General features: G+C 42.3%; 1 protein-coding gene across 2 annotated transcripts; it reads right to left on the reverse strand.

Moving 5' to 3' along the window:
- LOC137126109 (collagen alpha-2(V) chain-like) lies at positions 1 to 21,956 on the reverse strand. Of its 2 annotated transcripts, XM_067502549.1 has the most exons (56): positions 21,719 to 21,956; positions 15,431 to 15,643; positions 14,291 to 14,509; positions 13,983 to 14,207; positions 13,790 to 13,806; positions 13,669 to 13,701; positions 13,549 to 13,581; positions 13,082 to 13,135; positions 12,331 to 12,423; positions 12,137 to 12,211; positions 12,002 to 12,046; positions 11,806 to 11,859; positions 11,403 to 11,456; positions 11,242 to 11,295; positions 10,748 to 10,801; positions 10,606 to 10,659; positions 9,794 to 9,838; positions 9,662 to 9,715; positions 9,526 to 9,570; positions 9,357 to 9,410; positions 8,902 to 9,000; positions 8,748 to 8,792; positions 8,512 to 8,610; positions 8,355 to 8,408; positions 8,159 to 8,266; positions 8,013 to 8,066; positions 7,811 to 7,909; positions 7,453 to 7,506; positions 7,229 to 7,327; positions 6,959 to 7,012; positions 6,797 to 6,850; positions 6,659 to 6,712; positions 6,407 to 6,460; positions 6,280 to 6,324; positions 6,048 to 6,146; positions 5,828 to 5,935; positions 5,698 to 5,751; positions 5,459 to 5,512; positions 5,077 to 5,130; positions 4,928 to 4,981; positions 4,712 to 4,819; positions 4,555 to 4,608; positions 4,354 to 4,407; positions 4,033 to 4,194; positions 3,826 to 3,933; positions 3,566 to 3,673; positions 3,369 to 3,422; positions 3,184 to 3,291; positions 3,023 to 3,076; positions 2,781 to 2,888; positions 2,472 to 2,525; positions 2,264 to 2,371; positions 1,724 to 2,081; positions 1,436 to 1,626; positions 1,104 to 1,346; positions 1 to 1,022 (listed from the first exon to the last, which is right to left on the reverse strand). In XM_067502549.1, the coding sequence occupies exons 1-56, from the start codon at positions 21,810 to 21,812 to the stop codon at positions 876 to 878; spliced, it is 4,983 nt and encodes a 1,660-aa protein (XP_067358650.1). In that variant the 5' UTR covers positions 21,813 to 21,956; the 3' UTR covers positions 1 to 875. The 2 variants fall into 2 exon arrangements, with proteins under 2 accessions (XP_067358650.1, XP_067358651.1); XM_067502550.1 differs by lacking the exon at positions 15,431 to 15,643 and having other exon boundaries at positions 21,719 to 21,955.
- Between the last annotated feature and the right edge of the window lie 33 nt (positions 21,957 to 21,989).

Below are 21,989 nucleotides of genomic sequence, written 5' to 3' on the forward strand. Positions count from 1 at the left end.
GCCAATGTTTGTATTAATTTATTACGAAGTTTTACATTTACATTGTTTGAAACACCTGCTGCACCTGAAATATCAAGTGAAAGCATTAAACTGTGATTCGATAAATCGAAAGAAAATCGCTGTCTCCCTCTAGTGGTGGGATTTCTGTAATCCGGCCTCGTTTCAGAGGGGGAGGCCAAGGGTTTAATCAACTTTTCTTGCTTTGGTTTGTGTTAATTCCATAGAAAGTCATTTATTCCACATCCATAGTAAACAATAAACAAACAATATGCATTTTACAGTCATGTGTTGCATTTACAGTCGTGGGTTTTTAAAAGGAGTTAAATCGGTTTTCTGTTGAAAGACTAAATGTGTTCTTGGACAGAACTTAATAATTTAGGTTCAAGCATGATTTTTATGTTTTATTCCATTAAAAATTAAGAACTACAGTCATTGCCATATAAACACATGCCCTTTCTAGGCCTCTGTACATGCATTAACTGGAAAAAAGTAAAAACACCACAAGTAAAAACAAAATATTAAAACATCCCACTAAGGTCAAAACATCTCTTTAAGATTTAATATTACTGTTTTTCCAGTTTATGCAAGTAGTTTCTTTTAAGCACCTCTGACATTTTTCCATCCATATGCCTTTCCCAGTAGAATACTTGTACTTGAGATGGTAAATTTATTGACAAGGTGAATAAATTATGCTACCATTCACATAGCTTACAGGTCAGTACACTGTACTTATGGGAAATGCAGCCATGTGTGAAGAACTTTTATGGACTTCTACGCTCGCAGACACAGGAGTCAATATGCTATCATTTCTGGCGATGATGTGACTTCTCTAAAAAGGGCTGGCTCGCGTCCATCTTACATGGGGGATTTGTGTTTTAAGAGAAGCACACGGGGCCGATGTCCAGGCCGAACTCCTGATCAGGCTTTCCAATGTCCATTGGGGCCACGTCAACCACGGGCAGCCTGGTCGAAGTTTGAGTCCTGTACTCAATCACTGTCTTGCCCCATTCGCCGTCTGATTTCTAAAAGACAACCAAATAAATCACTCAAAGCACTTCACAATCACTTTTAAATCAAATCTGAACATTCTGTCAAAGACTTACAGAGCAGCCGTCCTCTATGACAGTGTAACGGAGGCGGGTGTTGCCTTGCGCTCTAAGCTCCTGGCCGTTGAAGGCTCTGAGGACCAGAGCGTTCTTTAGGTTGCTGCTCTTCTCGTCTTTAAAAGCCACGCTGTTCCTGCAGTGGTAGGTGATGTTCTGGTGCGACTCTTTGGACAGAAGCTGCAGCAGCTTTACTTGAACAGCCACCGCATTTGGCTGCTCCTCCTTATTTCCGTAACTGAACTGAAATTCGATGACACGTGTTTAGACTGGATTTCAAGACATACATACTTCTAGTTGTTATTTTTACTAACGAATCCTGATTTTCTTACTTTAGATCCACTATTCATGTTGGCTCCAAACCACACAGGTTGGGTGGCACTGGGACTGGATTTTGTCCACCAGGCTTTACGGGGAATGCTGGCTGGATTGGCTGAGATGCATGTTTCACCACTTTCCATATTACAGAATACCCTGATGGCATCTTTTGTACTACCTTGATTTGGATCAAGCCAGTATTCCCCTGTATAAAGGCACAGGAAATGATGAACATAAAGCATAAGAGAACAAGACTTGGATAACGGGAGAAGGGAAGAAAAAAAGGAGAACGGGACCCTCACCGCTTTTTTTCTGAGGGTAACATTGCTTGATGTCCTGGCATGTCTTTGCAGGGTTCATCCTACTGCCGTCAGGACTGCGGACGTTTTGCAGATGTCCGCTGATGGTCTTCAATGTCGCACGAACACCGGTGTCTGCTCTCAGGATCGCAGAGATCTTATTGGGAAGGGCCTCGTCTTTGTTGAATTCAGGAGGTGGAGGATAATCAGGCATCACATCACCCTCTACGAATTCCTCGGCTTCGGGAATGCTTTCTTTTCCATCGTAGTCAAGAGGGGCAGCGAAGAGGTCCTCCATAGCTGCTGTGGGTGGTCCAGGGGGACCGGGAGGACCAGGTGGTCCCGGTTCGCCAGCTGGACCCTTACAAGGAAAGATTAAAGGTTGGTCCAACCAATAATTTTGTCTTGACATGAGGAAATCTCGACGCCTTAAAGCAGAGGGCGTTCATGGTTCTACAGGGATAAGGATTTTTGTCTAAAATGATCATTTTATCTAATAAGCTACTATAGAGAAACAAATAAGTAAATGTAATTTTGTGTCACCTGTGCTCCCAGGTCGCCGCCAGCTCCTCTGCTTCCAGGAGGACCCATTGGTCCAGGATGACCAATGTTGCCTTCCTTTCCAGGAGGACCCAACACTCCTGGAGGACCCTACAAGGTAACATGAAACATTTACCATATCTGTTTATTAGTTATGACAACCTGGTGCCCAAGGACTAAAATTATCTGTATACTATTATAAAGCACTTACTCTTGGCCCAGCTGGTCCAACAATACCTGTAACGCCTGGCTCCCCTGTTTGGCCCTGAAACAGAACACAATGACATTTAATCATGTTGTACATTTATGGGATACTGTTACTTGGCTTAAAGCTGCACCAAGATCCTTGCAGATTCTTTCTCAATCCCAGGTACAGGTATGAAACAGTGTTGGGTACTTGGGGTTGCCTCTACTCAGCAATTGATTCTCTGTTAGTATGACAGTATGGCAAAGTGTGTATGGTCACCCATCATATCTTAAAAGTATCCATCAGGCTTTAAATAACAAACATGTTACTTACAGCCGATCCCGGCAAACCGTGGAGTCCGGTGAATCCTCTGTGCCCTTTCTGACCCCTCTCTCCTCGTTCTCCAGGTGCTCCTTTGTCTCCCTGTGGTCCTTGAGACCCCTAGAGCAGATGAAGGATCGAAATGCACTACATCACTGGAAAATGTTATGTTTTAGACTAAAGCAGACATCTACCTCACTGCCATTTTTGAATTGTTAAATTGTTCAAATGTAGTGTCGACATTTCATTCTTACCGCTTTTCCCCGTACTCCAGCTGGGCCTTGGGGTCCAGGAAGGCCTCTGGCTCCCTAAAATACGGAGACAGGCAAGAAGACATGAGAGAGCAGACTATTCAACTGTAACAGCGCTGACAGACCTACTGATGCTTGTATCAATTTCTGTTTGTGAAACTAACATTTTCGCCTCTTTGTCCAGGTCCACCAGTAATTCCCACTGGACCTTCGGTTCCTGGAGACCCTGTACCACCAGCTAGACCCTCAGGACCAGGAGCACCCCTGTCTCCCTGGAAACATACACCAGTGATTACATGCATTATGATCTCATTAGAAAAAAGAACAATAATAACTAACTAAATCTTACCCTCTCCCCTACAAGGCCATCTTTACCAGGAGAACCCTCTGCTCCAGCTAGACCCTGGATAAATGCAGATAATGGAATGTTAATCTAAATCATCAACATAGGGCATAATAGAACAGGTTTCAGTCGAGCAAGCACATCCATTAAAACATTTCCTGATAGAAAAGCTGTAGGCTTTTTCTAAGACTGTCAGGACAAACCTCAGGGCCTGCGTCTCCTCTTGGGCCTGTGGATCCTGGTAAACCAACTCCACCAGCAGGCCCTATGCTGCCCTGAGCTCCAGGAGTACCGGGTTTTCCTGGTGGGCCCTGAGAATCAATTAAATACAAAATTTTAAGAGATTCCCGTCAGCATTTAAACATTATGACATCGTGAAATGTGCGTTATCAAGATACAGTATTCAGTACAATGCAGTCTAACTTTAAAGCTAAAAGGACTAAACCATTAGCAGAAAACATACACCAGGACCGGGGAGTCCATGCATGCCTCTCTCTCCTCTGACTCCAGGCTGACCCACAACACCTCGCTGTCCTACAGCACCATCAGGTCCTGGAGGCCCATCAGGACCCTAAAAGAGAAACAAAGGAGCAGACAAGCAAATGAAACATCTCAGGATTTATTAGCATGTGGATCCTGAGAGATCTGCACGGTTTGAAGTGCTTCTTACCGAAGGACCATCCTCCCCAGATTCTCCCTTCTCTCCAGGGGCACCAGATGGGCCTGGGTGTCCTCGCTCTCCTTGGTTTCCTTGAGCTCCATTCTCTCCTCGTAGCCCAGGTTGGCCCGGCTTTCCTGGTGGACCTATGGGTCCATCTGCCCCAACAGCACCCTGATACATACAGTAAACAGGATCTTTCTTCAGTCCAAATTTTGAAAAATAATATAAAAGGGTTGCCCCTTTTTTGTTGTAAATAACAGACAGATTGCTGAACTGTGACAACAATTTTTTTGTTGTGTTATTTTCATTTATTGTAACATAATAACTCACAAGAGAACCAGGTGGTCCAATTCCTCCAGGCAACCCAGGAAAACCAGGTGAGCCCTGCGACAAAGATAATACTGAATATATTATAAAAATACTAAGCAAAACATTTTAAATTATACAAAGCACCGTAGAATCAGACTGCCGACAAACCATACTTATTTTACAAAGAACAAAACTGACGCTATAAAAATATGCCTGACTCACCGTTGGACCTTGTGTTCCTCTACCACCTTTCAATCCAGCCACACCAACAGGTCCCTAAACGCACACACACAAATAGATGAAATAACCATTGTATATCTTCCTTTAAGTGAGCGATCAATAGTGATTTACTGATTTCATTGATGTATTCAATGTGCACCTGTTCCCCTGGTTTCCCAGCCATTCCCTGTGGTCCAGGTAGCCCTCCCTCTCCCTTTTGGCCTGGCTCCCCTGTTTCACCTTTGACCCCGGGCTGACCATCTGGACCCTGTGAAACAAACAGGAAATTAGTCTCCTTCACTCCAGCTTTTATTCCATTTCACTGTTGTATTTTGGACACGACTGCCCTGCCTTAACTGAAACAGTGGCCACTTACAGAAGGTCCGGGGAAGCCAGCAGCACCAATTGGGCCAGCATCACCAGTCGAACCCTGTTAATATCATGACACACAAAAACAGAAACTTCACCCAAGGACATTAAACATCCACTCAATTTAATGTGACTCTTACAAAACAAATTACTGACAGCAATTCCTCTTGATCCTCGGCGTCCTGCAGGTCCTGGTGGGCCAGGTTCACCCTGAAATAATGGAACAATTAAGTCTTTTCTTACTTGTAGGTTTAAGTTAAAATTACAATGTAAATTTAGATTTAAAGTTTTAGACTTAAACATTTAGGTCATGTCACCACGTTTTATTCAAGTGTAGCTGTATTTCCATGGCAGCCATTTTGAACTAAAAAAGCAAAACGCTTACCTGCTTTGCCATGTTTGTTTACTGCTGACTTTTTCCCTCGTTTAGCTCTCATTACAATATTCAGTGTTTTATTTTGGCAATTGGACTTTATAATTTTTTTTTTTAGAATGTGATCATTTTGGTTTTCAGGTTCTGTAGTGCTTTTGAACTCACCTTCTCCCCATTGGGCCCAGTGGAACCAGCAGGTCCAACAGGACCAGGCAGTCCCTTTAAGTAATATAAAAAAACATGAATTTGAATGTGTGATTTAGCGAAAGAAAAAAGAAAAAGTTGTGAGATTGTCAGCCCCTGGTGGTTTTAACAGCTCATATGTTTCCAGTTTTAATGCTGTCAATCAAGTGTTTTCCTGTCCGTATCATTTGTGTCTGGACCAATATGCTGAGATGACTGACCCGTGCTCCATCAGCTCCTGCTTTACCCTCGAGTCCTTTTTCTCCAACGGAACCCTGTTATAGGAAAACAGCCCAATCAGCCCAAGTCTAAATTTCTTTGCAGATTACTTAATTTTATAGTCTGACTTACAGCATCTCCCTTTGGGCCTGTTGGTCCTGGTATGCCTCTCTCCCCTGGCATACCTTGAAGCCCTGGACCTCCTGGCTCTCCAGCAGCACCCTTTTGACCATTACTACCCTAAAAGTTTTAAAAAAGTATCATAGATTCACATACAGGAACTCAAAAATATGTAGACTTTTAAAGTCAGTGCTTTAAATATCAGTGTCTGGTGGCAGTTATGTGGTTGTACCTTTGGTCCATCTGGTCCAGGTCCACCTGGACTTCCTTTGGGTCCCAGCAGCCCATTGGGTCCAATTTCACCTCTTTCTCCTGGAGGGCCTCTTTCTCCCTGCAATGATAAACTGGGTTAACAATCTTTTTTTTTTTAAAAGACAAAACATTGACTAAATCTAATCCCAATGAATAAGAACTAAACTCTTCACCAAGAATGAGAAGTGCAATGAAAGGCAAAATTGTCCTACCCTTGGACCAGTAGCTCCAACAGCCCCAGCCTCTCCAGCAAGACCCTGGAAAAACACGCTGCCATTGTATCATATAAAGACTTTCTGAGTAAAATGATTCACATATATTTGTGTTATCCCATCATACCTCATCACCTGGCTTTCCTGACTCTCCAGGTGGCCCTGGTGTTCCTGGCAAACCCTGCAAAAGACCAAACCCATTTTTATTGAATGCTCACAACAATTACAGAGAAGAATATCAACTTACGTATAAAGTATTAAGTATTTATTTATTTATTTATTTAAAAAGAAGCACTATAGTTTTTGAAAAACTCAACTATAGAATTGACAACAGTCAATAGTCAAAATCTGAATTTTGGAATTATGGGATATAGTGTACCTGGAATCCATTCACTCCCTGTGGCCCTTGTTCTCCTCTTTTTCCCGCAGGACCCTTTAACAAAGCAAGTTGACTGTAAGATAATCTAAACATAAAGTTGAATCATCGATGGTTTTCTTAACAAATGGAGGTGCTTACAGCTGGGCCAGTTGGGCCAGAAGGTCCTTGCTCTCCATCTTTTCCATTCTGTCCCTAGAAAAATGTTAAAAGTGTAATATTTAGCATTATATTTGTACTTTGATTAAGCTTCAGTATGAGCAGGAGGAGGAGTTTAGTATTTATATTAATAGTAATAATTACCCTTGGACCTGGGGGTCCGGCACTTCCAGCCTCTCCGATCTTCCCAGGATCACCCTTAAAATCAACAGGAACATGATAATCTTCTCTTGTGTTACTTTTAATTGCTTTTAAAGTAATATCAAAGTCTGGACTACCTATTTACATTCATGTGTGGCACAGTTTGTTTTAGATTTTCACATTTTTTAGTCGGTAATTAAATCCTGTCCCAGAATTCTGAAAATGCTCCCAAACAATATGTCTTCTGGTGATCACAGACCCATTCATACTAACAGTCAAGCCTTTTGGTCCTGGGAGGCCCATCGATCCAGCTCCACCTCTGTTTCCAGTAGAACCAGCTGGCCCTTGTTTCCCATCTTCTCCTCCAGAGCCCTGAAAAGGCAAAATTATGATTAAATTCATGCCAACGTAAAGTAAACACTACAAACACATTTGGGCAAACAACTTTTGATAATGTGGTGGTAAGATCAATGATGTAATTAAAAGATTTTACATACCACTGGTCCTTGTTTCCCCTCTGGTCCTTGAGCACCAATAGGTCCCGTTAGGCCCTGGGAAATACAATCAGACATAAACAAGGCTCTGGTTCCTCTCACAAGTGCAGTAAAAGTGTTCAGAAATCTTAAATGGATGTAAATTATCCCCCATGTTTTCTCACATGGATTAGAAATTTCCTAAAATTCAGGAGGAAATGTAAATTTGAAAAAGCATCAAGATCCTTTGCTGTAGCACTTCAACTCCTGGTTTTGTGCATTTTGCTTTAATTTTTACTTAATAAATGGATCACACGTATATATGTTATGCAATGCTGCAATTACAAATAAATTAACAAGAACATTGGATATGTAGCTTTACCCGGGCTCCAGTTAAACCTGGCTCTCCATTACGTCCCAGGTCTCCTTCTAAACCTTTCGCGCCAGCCGTCCCTGGCAGCCCTCTATCACCCTGGGCTCCCTGTTTGGCCAAACATTAAATATTCGAAACACAAAACTGAATGAGGATTGTGCTAATAATAAAAACGTTTGCATTATTTCTGTTTTACCATCGGGCCACTCACCTTTTGACCTGGTAAACCATCTGCACCAGGGAAACCTCTGTTTCCTGGAGAGCCCTAGAATTAATGAAATTACACCAATGTGTTAACAATGGATTTAGCGGCACGAACCCACTCACATACCATTTGGAGATAAAACGTGGACTCACTGTCTCTCCTGGAGGTCCTGGAGGCCCGATGGATCCAGCATCACCTCGTGGTCCACGCTTTCCATCCTCTCCCATTGGTCCCAATGGACCTGGAACACCATGGTCACCCTAACGTGACAGAAATCCACAATCAGACAATCCCTAAATTCGGTACATCCAAAACATTACGAATGGACTCTTGTGGTTTTCAGCTTACTCTTTCTCCCTTGAGTCCAGCTTCTCCTTTGAATCCAGGCACTCCAACATCACCCTGTAAAAGAACAATCTTTAGGAAAGCTTCCCCTTTGTGACATTTCATAAGCTCCAGTTATAAAAAATTAATAATTATATTTTAATTAGATGAGAGTGCGCACCAACTGGCCCTTTGGTCCTGGTAGTCCTGTAACTCCCTGAGAGCCAGGGGGACCGGGTGGGCCAAGCAAACCTGCCGGACCCTGAACGCCAGCTAGACCCTGGCAAGAAGATGGAGTGATCACAGATTTAATCGAAAGAACCCAGTGCTCACAGAAACTAATCACATGTGATGCACTAAGTGATACTGTGGAGGACAAATCCATCAAGATACACATAACTATGCAGGTGTACTCACCGTTTGGCCACGGGGACCTGGAGCTCCATCAGTTCCTGCTGCGCCCTGTTTGAAAAAAACATTAACTCACAATTATTAATAATATTAATTCCAGACTTAAAAAAAAAAACTTTTGCGTGTTTATTTTCACAGTTTTAAACTTAACATGACACACCTGTTGCCCTGTTGGCCCAGGTGGTCCAACATGACCAGCGTCTCCCCTGGGTCCCTGCTGTCCTGGAGTTCCTCTCACTCCTGTTGGTCCCGCTTCACCCTGCACAAGGGGACAGTTTCAGGTCAAATGATGAGTTTGAAGTATTCATTTACTACACGCGAATCTGTAAACGTGGAGTCACAGATTTCTAACCTGCAGCTTTCTCCATTATAATGGAGTTTGTCAAAGGAATTGATTGGTAATTGGACTCATAGTGCAGGTCTACCAAAGCTTCCAGTTTACTTAAAATTATGTCAGGGTCATCATTTCTGATAGAGATCTTCAAAAGTTTGAGGTGACGTTACGTTGGATTAAGACTCAAGCTTGGGCAGTTTATTAATGTGTGTAAAAATGTCCAGTTCTTAAATTTACGGATGAAAAGTCTTTCAATGACACCAAACAATGGAAAACCTCACCTTCATTCCTGGGCTACCTGGAAAACCTGGAACACCTACGATTCCTATTGGACCCTGTTAATGAAGAAAAGTTTCGATGCAATTATTCCCATGCTCGTACTTCTCTCCGCTTACACTGGCAGCAGGCTGGTTTTAATTATACTTTATGTACACGTATATAAATTCTTACCAGAGGCCCTGGTTTGCCAACATGACCAGATGCACCACGTTTTCCCTAAGAAAGAAAGTACATCTTTATCATCAGAGATCACGCATGAATCTTTAAATTGATTCTAATTCAATCATGTAATTTTTTTTTTTCTTACCACAGGACCAGTTGGTCCAGCCCGGCCTCTCTCTCCCTGCATGCCTGCTGGCCCCTGAAACAGAAGACAGTCTCAGTAGCTGTGCCACTTACATAACATGGGGATGTGGTGTTTAATGCGTTTGTCACCCACCAGTGGGCCTGGAGCACCCATGGCACCGGGGGTACCAGATGCACCCTGCGAAACACAAAGACAAAGATGTCCAGGTTTGTAAAAACAAGCACTGCTGGGTCTCAACAGCTTTCACCTCGTCCCTTCAGGGGTCGTCACAGCAGAACGCACGTCAACATGGAATGTCTTTTTACGCCGGATTCCCTTCCCGCCGCAACCCTCCCATTTTTGTCCGGGCTTGGGACCGGCACCAGGGTCGCCCTTGGTGGCTGTGTGGGGCCACACCTGGTGGGATGGGACCAACCCAATCCTGATGTGGATTGGGCTCTTATATGTGTAATTTGCAGTTTTATAATGTGGCAGCTACTGGTATGTGCATTATATATGAAATATTTGTCTATGTAACAATTGCAAAAAAATACATCCTTTTGAGTTTGCAAAAAACACCTTGACAATCACAACACTGCTGGTAAATAACATTAAAACAACTACAGTAATTTACAGCAAACACGTTTTATTTGCCAGTACTTGTGACTTAAGTGAAGACCAGATCGCATAGGGGTTCACACAAATGGTTCACGTACTTTTTCATGTCACTGTATGTTTCTGTACGTCTAAACGACAAAATTTGTCAAATAGGTTTAAGATGGAGAAAAAAAGCTCAAGTAATTTCATAACCATCGCTCTTTTGGAATGTATCATGAAGGATTTACTAAGGCCTCTAAGTGAAAACAACTAGTGCAGCAGAAAAGGTTTTGGTACAGTTTGCTATTATTTTATTCAAATAAAAAATAATGACAACAGGGAAAAGTTGAGACCCACAAGATTCATACCTTTGTTCCAACAGCTCCAGTTTCACCTCTGGACCCAACAAGCCCACCATGTCCCTGTTTGGAGAGATTGAAATCACACATGGGAAAAAACAAGACAGAGATGCAATGATAAAAAGTGAGGGCTCTTGTGTGCTTGACTTACTTTGTGACCTTTCAGACCTGGAAGACCTGGAAGTCCTGGAAATCCCCTTGCACCCTGCAGTCAAACATTAGAATATAAATTCACAGCTCGCACCCTTTCTCTTTGGTTTGGTTCTGTCAGTTCTGGATTTGTTTCATTTTGGATTAGTGGGTACATTTGTCAGGTCTGTCGGCCATATTTCCTGTATGTAACGATGGCACGAAAGGTTTTACAAGCGGTTTTTATTTAGTGTGCAGGTTCCTGCTGTTATGTCATGAGAAAATCACTAGATGTCAGTGTGTGTCATTTTCTGATGTCTTCATTGGAGACTGTGTTTTACTGATAAAACTTATAAAACAAATAAGTAAATTAACATAGATCATAAATGACGTCTCCAGCTAGATGTGGCATTTGCCATTTATGAGGAATAATGTGCATGTGCTTGGACCCGGCTGTGTCAGTGCTGTGGTATATCAGAATTTCTGGGATTTTAATAAATTTAATTTTGGCATTACCGCAGATCCTGGAAATCCTGGTTCTCCCGTAGCCCCTGCAGGTCCAGGTTCTCCCTGAACAAGAAAAAAGTCATAATCACAGCAGAAGTATCCAAAACTGGCAGAAATAATTATAAATCAGGATGTTATAAATTTTCAAATGTGCATTATGTTTGACTCACATCTGGCCCAGGTTTTCCTGGAGGCCCATCTGGTCCTCGATGACCTGGCTCACCCTGTGCACAAACACAAGGACATTGAGCTTTCAGTTATTACTCAGAGCTCTAATCGTTCCGCCACAGTGCTGCCAGCGCTCAGTTAATATCATAATAATAAAATAAACTATTTTCATACAATTTTGTTCAGCAAATGCAACTGTACATCGGTCATTTTATTTACGAATAAATTAACAGATCATTTTGGAAGAAAAATTAAAAATAAAGATCAAGTTAGTAGGTAAAAGCATCAATTTCGACATTTTTCTTTTCAATGTTGCTTTGCTGTAACATCCCAGAGTTAAAGATCAGGTTGGAACAGCTCAACTGAATGTCTACAATACAAAAATTTAAAAAGAGAGATTCCTACCATTGGTCCTGGTTCTCCAGCTTCTCCTGGAATCCCCTGAGCACCACTTGGACCCTGGAAGAGAACGGAAACGGAGAAAACGTGAAAACAATCCCAAAAAATTAACATCACAATCAAACAAAACACAAGGTATGAATTTGAATTCTGCAGCGTTCTTGCATCATGTCATCAGCTCAAAATTAAATGAACACTTTACTGGTTGTCCAGTCGACCCTGGAGGTCCTCGTGGTCCTGCTTCACCCTAAAATAGCAACAATTCAAACGTCAGAATGCTGTATAAATGTAAAATATGTCAAATAGCTTTTGTCCTTTACAACTGCGCTGCACTCACCCTTGATCCCGATAACATCCTAGCCGCACCAAACTTCTCATCGAACCCCGAAGCCATCTGTGACACTAAGTGGCCCTTTTAGAGAGAGAGACATTCACCGAAAAAGATGGAAACCATCACAGAGGAGTGAGGCTTTGATCAAACTTTATTACATCTGTAGGTGAGACACTAAAACGAACTGAGGAATAACTCACCCCAGGTGGTGAGGGATGGCCCGGGGGTCCCGGTTCTCCTGGATTACCTGGCACGCCGGGCTCGCCATCAAATCCTGGAGGCCCGGGGAATCCCTGTAGATTTTTTGGAAATGCATCAATAACCGGAAACGGCTCATAGTTTTCCAGAAATCATTCACTTGGAGAAAGAAGAACGGAAGTATCTGGAGCCTGTAGCTCCATAGCTGTACAAACATTACTAATAGTGTACTAATAATCAATAAATTAATCATTAAGCTTAATAATTAAGATTGCAATTATGTAATTATGATTACATTTTTTGTAACCTCTGGCAAGTTCATTTAGAATAAAGATTTATAAACAAATTAACAAATGTCATGATAAACATCTCCACACTGCCAGCAATTAGTCCTGTCCCTTTTTTTACTTTTTCCCGAGGCTGCTCTAAAAGTTTTGACATTAAACATACAGTGTAATCTCAAAAGAGCCTCCCGGTTTCTGAAGCACCAAATGATACAGTTGGTTAATGCTACAAATGTGTTTAAGATATAAAATACAAAAATAATAATGCGCCAAATTAACTTAATTTAAATCGCAGCTTCACCGTTTTCCCACTTGCATCCTGGTTCCACTACATACAGTGTGAAAATGGTATTGAACTTCCCTCTGTCTTGCCCATCACATATTTATAGCTGAAAAACTCCTCCAGATGATGTCATCTGGAGTCATGCATAGTTACAGTACTAAAGACAAAGAAGACTAAAGGATTTACCCGTCTGCCTTTAAAGCCTCTCGGTCCAGTGTTGCCCTGAGCTCCTGGCGGACCCTGAACCACAAACACAGTTTGAGACATTAAACATAAAATAACAATAAATAGGCGACTCTGAACTCACAGGAAAAGCCAAAAGGCCAAAAATAAATCCGATGTAAAAAAATCAACCTAATTATTCTCCATTCTCCTCGTTTTGCAGTCGCTGGCCAAATGTATTATATAAAATTCACAATAAACTCAAAATAGGTCCTTTGATATAAGAATTAAAATACTATGCATTACACACAACCCGGCCTGACAAGCTGCAGCACAGTTATTTCTCTAAAGGCTCCAGTCAACCAGGTTAACGGGGTGTTTTCCAACCACAAACACATATTTGGTGCCACCTAGTGTCACAATCTGCAGACCTGCTGCATTCCAAGTCATTTCTAGATTTACACATGTGAGGAAGATGCTATAAAACTCACAGAAGGTCCTGAAGGCCCTGGGTTCCCCACCACCTGAGGAAAAAAGTGTCAAGAGCTCAACAAAATAGAAGCCTAAGGGAAATAGATTTGCTTTGTATGCATGCAGTTGTTCTTACTTACATATGGGATGTCACCTGGTTCACCTTTGTGGCCCTACAAAGGATATAAATGAACAATTTGTTGAAATAAATTTAAAGAGCAAGAACATTTATTTTGATTGTTAAACCTCTGTGGGACTCACCTTGAAACCCATAATTGCTTGAAGAAAAGAGAAAGAAAGTTATTTAGATTCACACTTCAGCTTACTTTTTCCCATTTCTCACTCAGCACAGTCGGATGTTAATGGCTACAAACTGCTTTCAACACAGGTGATACAGTAAAAATACGTTGTTTTTGTGGCAAATGTAATGAAGTGTTCCTCTTGTGTAACCCACCGATCATCCGGCCTGCACTGGCGAAGGTGTCACACACGGGGCAGCACTCTCCCTCCGGAGTGACGACCTTTTCACAGTTGGACAGTATCTCACACTGCACCTCGTCACAGATGACGACACCGTCGTCGCAGACGCACACGCGGCAGGGCGCAGGTTTCCAGATGTCGTTGTGATGATGGAGCTCGCCGTCGACTGTGCAGCTCCCCTTTTTTTGCTCTTCTGCCGCTTCGTCAGAAAAAGAAACAAAGCACGACGTCGCTAAAGCAGCAAAATTAAAGATTGAGCTGAATGTCAGATGTAACATTTACCTGTGTTGGGGTCTGTGCTGGGAGTGGACGCTGAAGCTGCAGTCAAACACACGGGGCAACACTCGCCCTCTGGGGTCACCGTTTTCTGGCAGTCGCCGAGGTCCTCACACACCACATCCTCACACACGGGGGTGCCCTCTTCACACACACACACCCGACACAGCTCCGGGCTCCACATTTCATTGTTGGCATAGACTTTTCCATTTTCCATGCAGTTGTCTGTGAAACAGGAATGTGGGGGAATTCAATTAGTCGCCAAACAGGAGCAAAACTGTGCAGAAAACGACCAAACACATTTACTAGAGATCACGCACACTCTGTGAACAACGCTGTTGTGATTTTTAAATACGGCTCAAGTTACTCCAGGCGGCCACAGGTTCTCATTCATTTGTGTTAAGATTCACGATGCCCTTTGCACAACACGGAGACTTGAGTTGTGACAAACGGGCCTCGAGACTTAACGTTGCACAAATCAAAACTACTGGCTGCTGGAATGGCGGGAAAATGCATCTAAAAATCGAAAACAGCATTGCACACAAAAACTTTAAAGTTAAGTATGTGCAGGATTTGCAGGTAAAATACTGGAACGGCCCTTTAAATACCAGCATTACTGTCTAACATGCTTTGACTCCCATGCCGGCAATCATTCTGAAACAGTAGAAGAAGATCAGGCTTTGATACGGTGCATCCCCATAGAAATACACGTCATTTGGTAAATAAGTTTCTCAACCCCCTTTTGTGGGGCAGTGGAAGCGGCGAAAGCGTCCTCATTGCCCATTGTTGTTAAGGCCGTAAGGACACACTACTAAAGTTTTTGTTGGACAAAAGTTGGTTGAGAAGTGAACTTATCTGGCAAAAAGTCAGTGTATTCCATTAGCAAAATGACAGGAAATACAGTCAAACGGACGCTCAAAACAAAATGTGAGGGTTTTTTTTGAGGTGATGCGCACAGGATGGACCCTGAAGAGGAGGCCTTCAGGCTGGGATAGATGTGAAAGAGCAGCAGTCTTGACACAGTTGGGAAGATTGTCCGACTGCTGAGGTTGCGTTGAAGTCACCGCAAACACACAAAGAACACGATCACAATGCATCCACCTTTTTCTTCAAACAGTCAAATGTGCAGGTTACATTCCAGTTTACCAGCTTCAGTATCTGCGATGGGCCGCTGTGCTGCAGCCACGCACACTGCGCAGCACTCGCCCTCGGGGATCTCTGATGTCTCGCAGTCACTTAAATCCTCACACGCCACTTCCTCACAAACCACCGTCCCCGTTTCACATATACAGACTTGACACGGGAGTGGGGACCATATCTGATTGTTGGAGTAGACCTTTCCGTCCTCTGTGCAGGAATCTTCATGAAAAAGAACAGCAACTGACATCAGAGACCGAGATGTTTCTTTGATGGCTGTTTCACAGTTAGTAAAAGACATTGTTATGGACATGAGACCAGGCATTTATTACATGAGTGAAGCCGCTCGGCAGCTGCATTTCGACAGCTGCTTACATGCAATGCACAATTAAAATTCTTTTGAATTTTGTATAAAATGTTAAAAGTCCTCAGTTGCAACATAGCGAGTTTCTACTCTAAGTTCTAACATCAGCCTCATTATTTTCGATTTAAAAAAATTAGAAGTTCCTGTTTGCTATTTGCCATTGGATGTACAGACAAATATCACTGTATCACGCAGACAGCGAAAAAAACTTAAAAACCTGACAATTCTCAGGCAAGTTCTGAAAAAAGCAGGGAGCATGTTTCCTTACCATTTCAGAGTGGGTTTATGGACATTTAATCGTACAGAATACATTAAGCAGTTTTATCCTCCGTGTTAGGATGTTTTTTTACGATGTTTACGATGGCTTTTTCAATTTCGCTGTACATGTTACAGTGACAATAATGTTTCTATGTCAGTGTCACAGTGGATAGAAATAAAAAACAGAAATACATAAATAGAGCCAAGGCTTGTAAATGTTAAATCTTTTCACCAAAATCCTACGTTTCTAATTTTTTTTAAACATTAATTACCAGTTTTATTGTCCGTGTAAAGAGGAGGTTGTCTGGCTGTCAAACACACGGGGCAACATTGGCCCTCAGGGGCCTCGGTTGTCTGGCAGTCCCCTAGCTCCTCACATACCTCTTCCTCACACACAACAGTCCCCGTGTTGCACGCACAGATTCGACATGGCTCCGGACTCCATATCTGATTGTGGGAGTAGGTCTTGCCATTGTGTGTGCAGGGATCTTCATGAAACAGAACAGCAACCACATGAGTATCTAAGCGTGATTCCCTTTAAATGACACTGAAATCTGTCCATCAGCTTGGGGTTATACGAACTGGGCACAGGTCCAGAGACAAAATACGTCCAGAAAAGACATTAAATTAATGAAAAAACAACCCACATGACCAAAAAATATTCAATAAACAGTCAAATACAAATGCTACTTTACTCCAACCAGACTTAAAACAACTAAAACCAAAGGGAGGGTTTTCAGACATGACACTAAAAGCAACTCATGTAGACCTCAGTCAACTCAAACAACTTTGTCTATGAGTCTAAGACTCACAAGATCTACGGAGCTACATGTCAATCTTTTTCTATTTAACTCTAATAAGACATTTCACAAGTAGGTCACAGTTACTTCAAACCACTGGCCAATTCCGACTTTCACATACATACATATCTACTGGATTTTCTCTTTTTATGGACTTACAAATCCAAAAAACGAAACACAGTCAGTGGGAAAGTGGTTGAACCACAGATGGCAGATTGCATGGCACCAAGAGTCAACACCTTGACTTGTCCTCAGTTAGACCACATGGTAAATACTGGCACGGCATCATCCAGTGTTTCCATCCACAGTTGGATTTCCACACAACTTCCATTCAAGGTATATATTTATATATATTTATTTATATGCATTTGTCAGGTTGTAGTTCAACCTGTGACAGCTGAAATGAGCTAACTGCCTCAGGCGAATATGTGACAATGAAGTACTGCTGGTAAAACACAGGAAGCAACATTAGAAGTGATGATTTTCTATTTATTAGTTATCTGAATTCAACTATCAATGATCTCGATCTCTCTTACAGTTGATTCAGCATTGGTTGCCACTAATACAAGAAGATGGATGACTGAAGGGGCCCAAAAAGTCAGGGGCCAGTGGGACAGAGCATCTGGAGTCACTGTCCCGGGGTCTTGTTTGAAAAAAGGCATAAAATGACAACAAAGCACATAAAGATGCAAAATTACTCGATGAACAAAAAAAGAGGTGCAAAATGACCAAACATGAAAAATCATGCAACTATAGACACAAACTGTCCAAGATAAGATATCAAAAATGCAAAAATAGACACCAAACTATAAAAATGGCCTACAGACACACCATTTCCCAAAATAAAAATTCCAACACAAAATATCTAAAATGGAGCCAGGACGTTCGTAAACACATTACTCTTACACTACCTACACACATACAGCACAGTGACAAAGAAAAGACGTGGAGATGGCTCCAACACTAACAAAAGCCTGAGGGAGATGCCAGTGAAGCACAGTAGTGCATTCCAACACAAGCACGAGTGTCTAATTAGCCATAATAATGTAGAAACACTCTGCTTTTTCTAGTTCAGTCAGAAACCACAGAGCCTCCAGAAAACTGAACATTGAAGTTAAATCACTCAAAAACAACTCGACTTAGAAAGTACCGATAAAAATCAGCAGGTAGGGGTCGATTCCCTCTAACCTGGGTCCTGCAGTGCCCTCTGAATCATAATGTAAAGTAATGTAGAGTATTAGAAGTAAACGTACAGAAAAAATAACCCATTTGATATAATCTGGCTAATAAAGTAGAATATGCCCCCTAAAAGTATATTATAGCAAAGTACAGTCAGCTGAAAGCTGTGGAATACTTGAGTAGGTGGACTTGCATGAAATACTGCATAAGTTCATATTTAGAAGGAACTGAAAGGGACATTCCATGAATTTTGCATGTTGGAGTCTGTTTATGGTGAATAGTTCCCAACTTGTGAACAAAGCGTTTTCGTTGTTGTTGTCTTTGTTTGTTGTTCCCTGTGGATCGGCGTCCAGGTGATGTCACCACGGGGTTAAACTGCAGGAGTGGAGCCTAAAACACGTGAGAATCTATGAGGTTCTTCATGTAATATAAAAAAGTGTTGCTTAAAGACTGAGATTTCGTCCTGCACTTGAGCAAAGCACTACAACCATTTAGCCCGACTAGACTTCGGTTGAACTTGACAGCTCCTGGCTGTAAATTTGTCTATAAACGTGTCTGTATCCATGTGTGTAATCATCTCCACACAAGCACAGTGTCTCTGTCTCGGCGTCAACTGTAAACACTATGCGCCGATGTGTACTTTTCACACAAGTACGTGTCTATAAATGTGATTTTATGTAGGAAATTTGTGGAACAGGATGTGTGTTTTTTTTTTTTTGCAAGTTGCAAGTAACATTTTTCAGAACTGTGACTTCTATTTGACTTCATTCTCTTTTTGCTCCCCTGTCTCTTAAAGCAAAATGACCAGGAAGTGCAGAGCTAAACAGAAAGAAGGAGGGGAGAAAGGCAAATATGGCCACCTGCTGCCGGCTTTGAGAGCATATTTTAATCCGGGCAGTTTAGTGACGTCCCCTAAGTGCTAATTATGTGGTGGAGCCTCTCCCCCCGCGAGAGAGGCCGCTTTTCAGCAGCAGAAGTTATTTCAGGGGAAACCACAGTGGCTGTATTATACGTTGGGCTTCGGGTAAAACTTGCGGCATGCCTTTATTTCGGGGAGCACATGGGGTGCCACACCCGGAGACAGAAACGTAGAAGGAGAGTTTGAAGTGCCAGTCTCAGGCATCTTTAGGATGCAGAGCTCTGGTCGGCTGCATCTGCGTTGATTTTGGACGACTGAGCCTTTTATTTGCCAGGGAAAGACTTTGCAGATGACATAGATGGTAAAAAGAAAAGCTACCAACTACAAACTCACAAGACCTATTTTTTATGTAGTGGCCCCTCATTTGTTTGTAATTATTGCTTACTGTATATGTACAGTATGTGAGCAATTATTGTGACTAATTGTGGGTTTCTTCTTCTCACTGACGTTGTAGTCCGGAGCCTCCCAAACTGCCTGAATGCAAGTTAAAAGATTAAGCAATATTATAATATGTGGGTTAAACCTGAAGGTTGAATCAGGTCCAAATTATTTATGGAAAGATGATAAAAAGGAAAATATATTCTTCAAAAGATGGAAGACAACGTAGACCAGTATGACTCTAAGCTAATGTGAAAATTAAAAAGACACACATAACATCATTTAACTGCACATTTCTGAAATATCAAGACACTAAATTGGTTATTCAGTGCACATTTCCTTCCACGTGGCAGCGTTGGTTATCATAAAAGAACCTGTTCAGGCTTGGTTGCTCCTGTTTATTCACACTTGGCTTAAAACTGCTGACACAGACTGTAATTTAGGTCTTTAGGTTCCAATCCTCAATATTTCACTATGGTTCCCATCCTGTGGACTGGGAGCCTGCATGTGATCAAAATGTGACAGCAACAAATAAATAAATAAGCACAAAGATAAAAATAATAAGAATAATCGAAAATGTATTACAGCAACACATTTTTCCAACTTCCTTGACTCTGGTGCTGGAAAGAACTTCAAATAGACATAAATTAAGGTTGTTAGAGCAAATACGCAGCCGAAAATCAAACAATTGAATTTAGTTTGATATATTGCTAATGACGATTGACAGATACGGCTCTCGTGTCAGCGGCCAATTAGCTCAGCTTAGCATTTAGACAACCACACTTTCTCTGACACTCGCAGAAACCGTGCGGCACATGACCGATGAAACCACGTGCATCCAGTTATACATTTAATATTATGATTAAATCAGTAAAAGCGAGATTTGGTGACGATAAGCTGATGTTTGTTTCAATGTTAGGTGTCATTAAGACACCTAACATTGACACCTTAGATTTTTTACTGTATATATTTAAAAAAAACAAAAATAAAAATTAGTATTGCCAGTACTAGTACTGTGTTTTAATTATGATTAGAACGCATTGATGTAGTTTATACTTCTGCCAAATTTTATTTGAATGAATTTTCTCCCTTTATAGTTTTCTCTTGTGAAAGAGCATTGGGATGGGATACAAATGGCAAGGGGTTTGAATCCCAGCCCACCAGGTGTAGCAACACCCAGCCACCAAGGGCAACCTTGGTGCCGGTCCCAAGCCCGGACCAAAATGGGAGGGTTGCGGCAAGAAAGGGCATCTGGCGTAAAAGCACACACCAAATCAACGTGCAGAACATGTTCCGCTGATGCGACCCCTGAAGGGACAAGACGCGATCTTATGGTTTTCACCTTCTCGGTGTTCGCCTTGTATGGACACACCTGTCAGTCCACAGACACCTTTACTAAGCAGAGCCCACGCTCACAAAAACAGCTCCCGCACATGTCAGAACCAAAAATATTAACTTCGATGTAGCCAAACATCTGTATGTTTTGCCACATCAGTGGATAAAAGTGTGCATATTCCATATGCAGCATCTTCTCACTCTGGGTGTGTCTCGTCTGCCCTTGGCCTCAAGTCTGACCAAAATTAGTGGCCTGCTTTTGTCCATCCCATCCACAACGCCACATCATTATAGCCGTGGCACTCGAAACCCCTTCATTCAGGCTCGACCTCGCACTGAAATAGCCCAGCCAGCCGTACGCGCTCTTTAGTGTGTACTTCAGCCTGAAGGTATTTCTGACCAAAGCTCACATCCACTTAGACGTTTGTTTGTTTTTTTAGAAAACTGACTGTTGCCTGAACGAGAAAAGCATCTTTGAACTGGAGATTCTGGGACCACTTGGGGGGCCTCTTTAGGCTCAGTACTAAAGACATTGCATCAAAGCTTTTTCCTATGGATTCCTAAAAAGCTTTTGCTTTTGCAGCTTTTGCCAGATGTTTTGGCCACACACCCAATCAGCCCTTAGTGGTTTTCTTAAACAGGAAAATAGTGTCTCAGTGAGGCGTAATAACCCTTTCTGCTCCGAGTGGTGGGTGTGTGTTTAACCTTTACTTCCCAAACCACGAGGCCAGTGTGGTCCAGGTAATGGGAGGCACAGCAGCTCAGTTTAGACTAAAACAAGGAGCATGAAAATCTGACGAGATGAGAAACTTCCCAAGCCACATGCAAACACTCTGAAAGAGACAAAATCACAAACCAGGGACATAATGGGAAAAACAAACAGAACTGTAAAAAACTTCAACATGTGTATCAGCACAGACGCCCACAGATCCAGGCAAACATCTCAATGACTCGGTGTCACCAAGCCAAGCATTTTCATGATCTTTTTTTTTGATGTTCCTCTGTTCATAAACCTGTCAGCACCAATCAGAAGACACAGTCATATGTAGGTGACCGTCTCTCACCTTTCTTGGTATCTTCTTGGCAGGTCACAGAGATCACCTGAGCCAAGGCGACGACCAGGCAGACAGTAATCCCAGAGCACAAAGAGGGGCCCATGTCCGCCCACCAGACATGCAGCGTCCTCACACACAGACGAGGAAGTCAGAGACAGGCCCCGAGCTACAGCATCCAGACTGCAAAATCCAAATATCCCTGAGTGCTACAGGCTCCTGGTTGAGCAGTTGCTGCAAACTGAAACAAGCTCCCTCTCCCCCACGTCCTCCCTCCTACACT

This window comes from Channa argus, chromosome 4 (assembly GCF_033026475.1).
Source record: "Channa argus isolate prfri chromosome 4, Channa argus male v1.0, whole genome shotgun sequence".
NCBI lineage: Eukaryota > Metazoa > Chordata > Actinopteri > Anabantiformes > Channidae > Channa > Channa argus.